The sequence below is a fragment of the Galeopterus variegatus genome, unplaced genomic scaffold (genome assembly GCF_000696425.1).
Source record: "Galeopterus variegatus unplaced genomic scaffold, G_variegatus-3.0.2 Scaffold7604, whole genome shotgun sequence".
NCBI classification, from domain to species: Eukaryota; Metazoa; Chordata; class Mammalia; order Dermoptera; family Cynocephalidae; genus Galeopterus; species Galeopterus variegatus.
Window position 1 is genome coordinate 49371 of NW_007733715.1, and position 10280 is coordinate 59650.

Consider the following 10280-nt stretch of genomic DNA (forward strand, 5'->3'; position numbering starts at 1 on the left):
AATTAAATTCTTTTCTTTTCCTCCCAATTATTTGTTTTGCCACAGGAGAAAATAATTTACCGCAGAGAAGTGGAGGGAAGAACAGAAGGTAAAGTGAATCGTAATTCATCTTGACCAAGTCAACTCTAGGAGTTTGTGGAATCCCTTTCCAGAAGATTCTCCAGTGCAGCTGCATGGCTGTCGACCAGCAATACTAGGCTGTAGTCATGTGACCTCGGTGGGCCCAGTCATGGATTCCCCTCGTGTTACAGCTGTCCAGGACTTGGCCAATGTTTGTTGGTTTTCCCGGTTTTACTGCAAATTATTTTATCCAGTAATGCGCTGTCTTTCTAGGCCACATGATACGAAAAATATGGACCTCAGATGTTAAAAGACCCAGGTTCAATTCCTGGCTCTGCCATTTACAAGCATGGAGCAGGTTTCTGACACATAATGAGTTCTTAGCACATAGTGAGCACCCAGGAAATATTATTTAAGACCCAGGTTCAATTCCTGGCTCTGCCATTTACAAGCATGGAGCAGGTTTCTGACACATAGTGAGTTCCTAGCACATAGTGAGCACCCAGGAAATATTATTCTTCCTTTGTGAATTGTTTAATTGATTTCTTAGTGCCCTCCCTGATTGCATGTCTTGACCTGTCTGACGATCATCAGTGAGCCAGGAGGGTGGAGCTTCTGCCTTCCCCACTTCCGGCCTGTGTGCCCCTGTCCTTCTCCTGTGTCCCTCCTTTTCTCACATGCAGCTTATATTGTGAGCCAGGAGGGTGGAGCTTCTGCCTTCCCCACTTCCGGCCTGTGTGCCCCTGTCCTTCTGTGTCCCTCCTTTTCTCACATGCAGCTTATATCCCTTTCCCAGCTTCCCACATCTGAATCTCATTTGCATCTGGTGTGCACCCCTCATTCTCCCACGAGGCCCCCACTCTTACCTCAGTGTCTTCCCCATTCCTCTCTTACCTCTCCCAGCCCACACCCCCATTTCCATAACCTATTCTTACATGCCCAGGAGCACCACGGTGCTGCTACTAAGGGCTGGCCAGCTTTTGGGGCATCACGGGCTGTGGATTTTTGCTATTATAATAAAGCCTACACCTCAGGAAAGAGTTTAAATGGGGTTCTTTTAGGGGCCACACAACCATTCGGGCAGTGAGCAAAATTTTTAAAATCTTAAAATGTGATTGAAAAAGAAAACTGAGATTGTGATCAAAAGCAACTTACTGGGCACTCAGGAGGTGTGAATTCTGTATACCCCCACTATGTCCCCTGCTCTTGTGAATCCAGTTTCCTCCTCTATGGCCTAAGAAGAGACCAGGACTCCTCCCAGGGCTGTTTGGCATAGCTTGTAAAATTGGTCATGGAGCCCCTGCGAACTTCATGATGACACTAGTAGTAACACTCTGCCTAAGGCTGTTTCTGCTTTGTGCTCTTCTTTAGGGACAGTTTTATTGTTTTGACACTAGTGTTATTCCTTTATTTATAGTTTCCATAAAGCTAGTCAGACTCTAGTAATAAACGTTAACTACTTGGGAATACAAACAGCGAGGAGCATTTTAAGAGGCCAGCTTTGGGATGCGTTTGGCTTCTGATTATTTCTCAGCCACACATTCATGCCTAGAACTTTCTCAGCATTCTTTACCTGGCAAACATTCTGCAAGTGGATTTCACTGGAGTGCTTGGTTTCCCTTTAGGGATGGGCATGGTGGCACGTTTGACAGCTCGGGGTCCCTTCAGCTCTTCTCCGAGTAGGTGTTTGTACATTGCAAGGATAAAGGTTGGAGAGCAAATGGTTAGAGTCAGGGAGGATAATTAGGAAAGTAATGAATAGCCGTTCTGTGTACAATTTTATTCTCAAAGATAGTTAGTGTAAATGAGAGGTTGGGCCATGAGGCTGGCTATTAACAAATCACTGCGTCTTTTCTTAATCTTGCAGCTCACACCAGAGAGCATGCTCCCAGTTTACAGATTCGCTGATGACCTCAAAAGGAGGAAAGGCTATCTAATGTGATGGATGACAGATTAGGGTCTCAAAAGGTCTTGATAATTTGGGAGATAAGCCCAAAGTAATAAGATGAAATTTGATAGGATAAACTCTAATGAAAGAGTCACAACAAATAGCTTCCCCATTACAAAATCAGAGACCTGAAAGTCTGAGTTAACTGCAGGTGATTACACCTGAGTCAACAGTGTGGTGTGATTGCTAATGTAGCCTCAGGCCTTGTCAATAGAAATCCAGTGTCCAAAACATAGGAGGCCACTCTATTCGTTCAAAAGACAGTAGACAAAGGGAAGGTGACCAGGATGAGGAAGAATCTGGGAGCCAGGTCACTTTAGGAGTGACTGGAGCAACTGGAGATATTTAGCTTGAACAAGGGACCTGGAGGGGGGGTTCTTAGAACAGCACAGTAGAAGTCTTCACCTTCTAAAGGAGGATTGGGCCTTCTCTGCGGAATTCCACAGGGCACACCTAGGACAGGTCGGTACAGTTAAAGCTGAGTGAATGTGGTTTTATATTCAGAAGAATTTTTTTCAATTTTGATTGAAAATGAATTGCATGGCTTTGCACGTGAGTGCTCTTGTCTTTGGTTGTGTTAAAGCAGATTTTGTGGGTCAGTTACATCCAATGGGAAATCAAAGTGGGAAAATAGTGTCCCAGTTCCCTGCCAGTGCCACAAGGATGTTGACGCAAGTTTAACTATATATACACATTAAATTCATTTAAATCAACACTATTAATAAGGGTTTGTTTGTAAACTATTTGGTATTCACTTCATAGATATTTCATTTTTATGCCAGCAAGAGGCCTGAGAGACAGACCTTCTCCTTCTCAGTTTAGAGATGAGAAAAGATGCATTAAGGACTGTCAGTGTCCACTTCTCCTTATGCTCACCCCTGTGGGCCCAACACTGGGGTCACTGAGTATGGACATTGGTGGTATTGTTGACATGGTGATCTTGCTGGACAAATAACTACACATTTGTATTAGATGTGAACAACTTTTTCTTTCTTACAAAGAAATGGAGTTGGAACAGCAGCTCTCTGAGATCACTTAGAACATGTGCAGAAATACTTCTAGCAAACTTCCTGCAAATGCACCTCCCACGTAGGGATGAAAGAGCTGAGAGAAATGAACAGTGGATGATGGGCAAGTTTGTGCTCTGGCCCCCAAGCAAGTCCTGCCTCTCTCTGTAGGTCATCTCCTATCGAAAAATGCAGATATTCCAATATTGAATTTCACGTCTAAATATGAGGATGTCGTGAACGAGTTTATTTTACCTTCTAATGATGTACAACATATATACAGCAGAGCACACATAACCACCACCGCTTGGTGCCCGCCAGCAGGCTCCCTTTGTCCCTTCCCATCAATGCACCCCATCTTCACCAGAGTTAGCTACTAGTTCCGACTTCCAGCCTGTTAATTTGTTTTGCCTGAAGTGAACAATGTTTGATGAAAATGTTGTAAATATAAATGATCTGTGATGACAGAAATGAGGTATGGTTTGCTTTCCTTCCACAGCTGCTTTGATGTGTATTGCATATAACATGCTGAGGGGTATTTTGAATAGGCAGGGTACATCCAGTATGCTGGATTAAAACCACAGACAAATCCCTAATTTCCTAATGTTTCTTCATTTCAGTGGGATGACTTTTCCCTCCCCATACCCTTCTCCTGGGGGCCTCCAGTCTTGGAGGAACCCAGCGGGTAGACTGGAGTGGGTCATGGCCAGTATGGACAAGGCAGGTGGGTGGCACAAGTGGCCATCCACCCTCCTTCCATGCAAGTTTCTTTAAGTGTGCTACACTAGTTGTTTATTTACCTCAAATTAAGTGGTTAGAATAATTTCCTCCAAGGTCTTTTGTCCTTCCCTTAGGATGATGAGCGACAGTTGTCAAAATCTTCCCAAGATCAGTCAGCAGAGGCCACGGTCCAAAACCACAGCAGCGAAGACAGGGGACACCAAATCTCTCAATACGGAGCTTCCTAAACAGGTCAGGATGACTTTGCTTGATGGTCGTAACATCACAGTAGGCTGAGAAATAGCCCCAAGAAAAAGTCAAGCTTATTTATTTTTTGAGAAAGTGTTTTTCCATTGCTGTGCGATTTCCATTGCTGTGTAGATTTTCTTCTAGTATGCTGAATTATAACCACAGATAAATCCCTAGATTTCCTAACATTTCTTAATTTGAGCAGAAGAATTCTTTCTCCCCCAACCTTTCCCCTGCTCTAAGAGCGGGGTGATGGTCCCCAGAGGGGTGGGGCAGGGGTGAGGGCAGTCACAGCAGGAGGGCCTGGTTGCTGCAGAGCTCAGTCCTCCATCTGAAGTAACTGTATGTGGCCAGTCTTCCTGTCCCAAAGCATATCCCTGGGTTCCTAAGAGTAGGCCAGGGATAGTCTCAGGTGTGGCCGAATCTCAGAGTTTCCACTGGGCCTCTCCAAAGTGTGCATGGTTTGTCCCCACCCCAGACCTCCACCTGGACCAGCTGGGGGAGGAGCAGGGCAGCAACAGGAGGGAGGCCACCAGGCAAGTGAAACCAATGTCCTGACTCAGGAGATCCATGTCCAGAACCTTCCTGTTTAGGACAATATATTCCAGGTTTCAAAAGAAAGACTAATAGAAACTGAGGAAAAGAATGGGAAAAATTAATGCCGACAGTGCCTGGCAGGATGGAAAGGAATAATCACGAAATTCAAGTGGTCACAAGGAGTCTCTCACCCTCAAGGAGGTTGCATGGTTCTGGCCATTGCAGCCTGACTCGGGTGGGAAGGAGGTGATGGTGGTGTGGGATGAAACCCACAGGAGGCTGCTTGACTTTGATGCATCTCCAAACTCAGCCACCCCTGGCTGCAGACACCTCTGGTAACAGGAGAAGAGACAAGCCAGCAAGTAGGGGTGGGTTGCAGCACAGCTGTTTCCTCCATTGGAAAAGCTGCTCGGAGCCCATGGCCTCGTGTCTTCTCAGCCTTCCAGAGACAGCTCCTTCCACAGGGCATGGGGTGGATAGTTAATTCATCTCGTCGGGTCTGTAAAAAGTGGCCAAATTACACAGGGGGTTCCCCATTTACGGAATGATAGCCAGCAATTGATTTTGCATGATGGAGTAGGCAGTTCCAACCAGCATCCCTCAGTCACTTTCTGCAGCTGATTTCTCGTTGTCTTCCTCTTCCTTCAGGAGGTTGTCAACCCTCGCATGGAGAGTGCTGACTTTGGCTTAAATATATCAAGAATCAACAAAGACAATGGAGAGGAAAACACCCACCTACGTAGAGTGAGTGGAACTCATGAAGCTAACACTGTAAGGGGGAATTCTCTTCTTAAAAATGAAAATAGAACACATTATTTTTGTCAAACAGGCAAGTTCAAATGCAATGATGGAAGATTGGCTGTGAGATAAACTGGGAAAAGCACTGTGTGGGGACCAGAAAACGGGTTCTGATCTGGAATCTCCCTTCTAGATGGATGGTCTGGAATAAACTGCCCTATCTCAAAGGAGCTCAGTTTCTTCATTTGTAAAGTAAGGGGTTGGAAGAGGTGGTGCCTGACATTCCTTTCAGCTTGACAATCCTGTGATTAAGATGATAAACATCGGCATGACTGTCCTGCATCAGTTAATGAGCTGTGGCCCCGTCCTTGTTCTTCTCTGCCCTGTCAGTAGTAGCTGACGAGTGGTGCCACCTTCCTCCCGGGAGGTACGGTTCCAGGTTTGTGTGTAATTTCATGTGAACCATGAAACCTTAGTTGGTGCAGGGCTGATCTTGCCCTTGGTAGATATTTCTACCCTTTTCATAATGAATTTCATGTCCAGATTTGTAAATAATATTTTCTTAGACAAAAAAGACCCAGATTGGATGGATGTAATCAAAAAGTAGGTTGAAACATGTAATTTGGAAAGGAAAATCACCATATTTCTCTTGATCATACCCTTCAGGGTTGTAGTTCTTCTTTTTATTGCCTTTTTATTTCATTTTTTTCACTTCTTTCAAGGCAGATGTATTAAACATTTTTAAATCGGAACATAATTGATTATACTTATTTATAGGATACAGAGTTGACTATCAGTATTTGTGTACAATATGTGATGATCAAATCAATATTATTGTGTTCATCATTATAAATCATAATTATTCTTTGTGTCCTTTAACCAATTTCTCCCTAGACACCCCCCCAAATCTAGTAAACATAGATCTGTTCTCTCCTTCTGAAAGTTCAACATATTGTTATAGTCTTTCTTCCTCTCTCTCTCTCTCTTTCTTTCTTTCTTTCTCTCCTTCTGAAAGTTCAACATATTGTTATAGTCTTTCTTCCTCTCTCTCTCTCTCTTTCTTGCTTTCTTTTCCTTTCTCTCTCTCTCTCTCTTTCTTTCTTTCTTTCTTTCTTTCTTAGTTCCCACTTATGAGTGAAGACATGCATTCTCTTTCTATGCCTGGCTTATTCAAAAAGACTGAGAACAACAAATTCTGGCAGGATGTGGAGAAAAGGGAACTCTTCCACACTGTGGGTGGGACTGTAAATTAGTATAACCATTATGGAAAATAGTATGGAGGTTTCTCAAACAACTACAGATAGAACTACCACACAATCCAGCAATCCCACTTCTGAGTATATACCCGAAGGAATGGAAATCATCACGTCAAAGCGATACCCGCACTCCCATGTTCATCGCAGCTCTATATACAATAGCCAAGAAATGGAACCAACCTAAATGTCCACCAACAGATGACTGGATAAGGAAAATGTGGTCTATATACACAGTGGAATACTACTCAGCCATAAAAAAGAATGAAATTCTGCCATTTTTAGCAACATGGATGAGCTTGGAGAAAATTATGTTAAGTGAAATAAGCCAGACACAGAAAGGGTTGTAGTTATCTAGGAGTCTTCTTTCTTTTTCTGATCAAGTTCTCAAACTATGGAACTGCTGACTTAGCTAGGGTCAGCTCTTCCCAGGCAAACTGAACTCTGTGTGTGTGACTTTGGAGGGGTAGCTGGGAGCATCTCCCTGGAAGTCAACGGGAGCTATCTCATTGGCCTGAACTGGCTCCCTTGCAGGGTCTCAATGATATGGGTAATTGCTAGAGATGATACCATTTGAATCAGTGCCTCCCATGGAAAAATATTTCCTTGTCCCTGGAAGTCAACGGGAGCTATCTCATTGGCCTGAACTGGCTCCCTTGCAGGGTCTCAATTATATGGGTAATTGCTAGAGATGATACCATTTGAATCAGTGCCTCCCATGGAAAAATATTTCCTTGTTCCCCTTCTCTGCTTTTGACATGTTTTCAGTCCACTTTTGTGCCTAGCTATTTTGTGGCATTTTGTATCTCTTGTAGAGCCTTACAGTGGTATGAATGGATATTTCTGATTGGATCTCAATGAAAGGACTATTTAACCCAGCACTTAATCTTTGAAATGGTCTGGCTATCAAGTCTCTTTCCAGCAGAAATGTCTTCAGGGTAAAATGTAGATGGTTTTCTCCCTAGCATTTCAATGTTTATACACTGAATGAGGGTGTATGGCCAGGGGCTGATTTCCAAAATGTGTCTATCATTGCCATGCAAGGAACCCTAGCTTCGGGATTCCCTAGCCCCCCTGAAATTTAGTAGATGTGTTGTTCTTAAGGGAGTCAGCCTTCTTAGGTTCACACCCTGGCTCACATGCTTTCCATCTGCGTAACTCTGAGCAATTTGTTTAAAATCTCTATTGCCATGCAAGGAACCCTAGCTTCGGGATTCCCTAGCCCCCCTGAAATTTAGTAGATGTGCTGTTCTTAAGGGAGTCAGCCTTCTTAGGTTCACACCCTGGCTCACATGCTTTCCATCTGCGTAACTCTGAGCAATTTGTTTAAAATCTCCCCAAGTCTCATTTTCTCATGGTGCCCACTTTAAATGTCATAATGAAAGGAGAGCCTCAGTACAGTGCCTAGCACCTAATAAATGTTCAGTAAATGTGAGCTACTATTGTTATCGGTTTTTGCATGCATCCTTGCTTTTTCCTTTCTGCCTGTAGGGGAGACAGGGTGGCACTGGAAGAATACAGGTTTGGGAGACAAATATCTGGATTTGAATCCTGACCTTAAGTCGCTTGTTAGTTGTGTGGCCCTGGGCAAATCACTTAACTTCTCTGGCCTTACTTCCACATCTGTGAAACTAGGATGCTACTCCTGACTAGCAGAGGTATTATAAGAATTAGGAATACTCTTCACGAATGCCTTGCACTCCTGTTTTGTAGCTGACACTCTACTGAGTTGTGAATGCACATTATACTCAGTAGACGGGAAAACTTTCACTACTCTTGTGCCAGTGAGTTCTTCCTGTGCCCATAATGTTTTAAAAGGTTGAGACTATATAGGGTAAGAAGATGGTATATGACAGGAACTGAGAAATGCTCGTGAATTTTTATTCAAATCAACTGCATTCTGAAGAATTTATTTAAAAAAAATTTTAAATGACACCAACATATTCAATATTAGGGCAGTTTCTTTTTAACACTTAACTTTAAGTTTGCTGTACATACCAGGGTATATATAAATGTGCCTTTACTGAATGAGGCTGAGCTACTAAGGATAGTCTTCTCTCATGTTTTAATGGCAAAAATAACCATTCCTCTCTTTCAGGGCCCAACTATTGACTTCCGAGGGCTGCTCACAGATGCTATCAAAGGAGAAACCGGTGAACCTACCTTGAACACCTTTGACTGTAACCCAGACCCCTCGGTAAGTGGCTAAAATGTGACATTCATCTTTTGAACTGCTGAAATCCAGATGAACTTTAGAAATATAATTTTGAGTACAGTGAAACCTTGAGGTCAAGTCAAAGGTCATGTCAACCTGCCACCGTTTATTTTACCGAGATCCATGCCCTGTTTTTCTATCTAAATTATGAAGCAATATTGTAATGTGAGCCTTTCTGCTCCCATCATCAGGAACGATTGCTGAAACCTCTGAGTGCATTTATTGGCATGAACAGTGAGATGCGAGAATTGGCAGCCGTGGTGAGCCGGGTAAGATCTGATATTCAATTCACAAATTTACGGAGGGGGACTGGGGCTCCTGGAGCATTGTGGGCTGCTGCTTTTATTAATAACAATAAATATGATCATTTATTTATAAAGTGCCCCCACTTGCGAAGGCACTCATATTGTTTAGAGGCACAATAATGCATGATAAATAAATTATAGAATCATAAAATTACAATATAAAAAGCCCACCATCTCACTATAGAGGCCAAGAAAAACCAAAAGAGAAAAAGACATAGAAAGGAAGGGACAGGTGAAAGGTTTTATGGTGGAGCCAAGAGTCAAAGAAAAAAAAGCCTCTTAGAGAAAGAAAGAGTATGTCTGCATCTTGTTTAAAAAATCAAAGCCTAGAAATAGAGATGTCAGGAGTCTGGCGATCTCATAATTGAAAATTTCTATGAAAAACAAGATTAGTAGGAAAAATTTTACCATCCAGACTACCAATTTTTCACGCTTGTACTCCAGAATCTAAAGGCAGTGAAGTCTAATGGTTAACAACACAGGCTTTGTAATCAGTTGACCTAAATTTGATTTCTATATCTTCTTTCTAGTTGTGTGATTTGGGGCAAGTTTGTTGGGAATAGAATAAATTTAGTTGTAGGATACTTTTCATATTTCTAATGATCTCATATTTATTTGAAGATTGAAACCTAGGCAAAGTAGGAGAGATGTTTCAAATGATCTTCAAAAATGGACAGCTTCTCTGAATAACTAAGGGTTCCTCAGCTATTGCTGTTCAGTTCAGCAGGTGTTTCCTGCACCTCTCATGTGTCAGGCATGTTCTGGGGGTGGAAACACAAAGTGAACAAATCAGACACAGTCCTTGCCCACAAGAGTTTCTTGTCCCATGGGCAAGTTGCATTTTGAAAGCATGAAGGAGGGGTATTTCTTGCCAAAGGGTGGGGAAGGTGTTAGGGAAGAAGATACACAGGAAACAGCCTTGTGAAAAAGAGAGAAAGAGGGAGGGTGGGAGCAGTTTTGGGCAAAGGCACATCCATGTGAAATTGCATAGTTTGTGCATGTTTCTGGTGAGCAAAGTAAGAAGCAGAGAACGGTGGGGAATGGGGCTGGAGAGAGAGGCGGGCTTCCTGAGGAAGGGTGTCTGCACAGCACCCAGAGCTGAGACTGGCCTGCAGGAGACCAGGAGCCTTTGAAAAGCATTATCGGGGACGGAATCATCGAATGGCTTGTGAGTAGCTTTTCCTCATGACAGAAAGCTGGATGGATACCAAAGAAATGAAGATAGTGAGACCACTCTAAGGTTTTTAC

At 43.1% G+C, this 10280-nt stretch overlaps 1 protein-coding gene across 1 annotated transcript in view; it reads left to right on the forward strand.

Annotated features, from left to right (window-relative positions):
* KATNAL2 (katanin p60 subunit A-like 2) overlaps positions 1-10280 on the forward strand; it is a 47043-nt gene that overhangs the window by 2224 nt on the left and 34539 nt on the right. The window contains exons 2-6 of the mRNA XM_008592120.1: positions 46-88; positions 3870-3987; positions 5170-5265; positions 8611-8709; positions 8919-8996. Of these exons, the coding sequence (XP_008590342.1) occupies positions 46-88; positions 3870-3987; positions 5170-5265; positions 8611-8709; positions 8919-8996 (434 nt within the window). The remainder of the gene's footprint in view (positions 1-45; positions 89-3869; positions 3988-5169; positions 5266-8610; positions 8710-8918; positions 8997-10280) is intronic.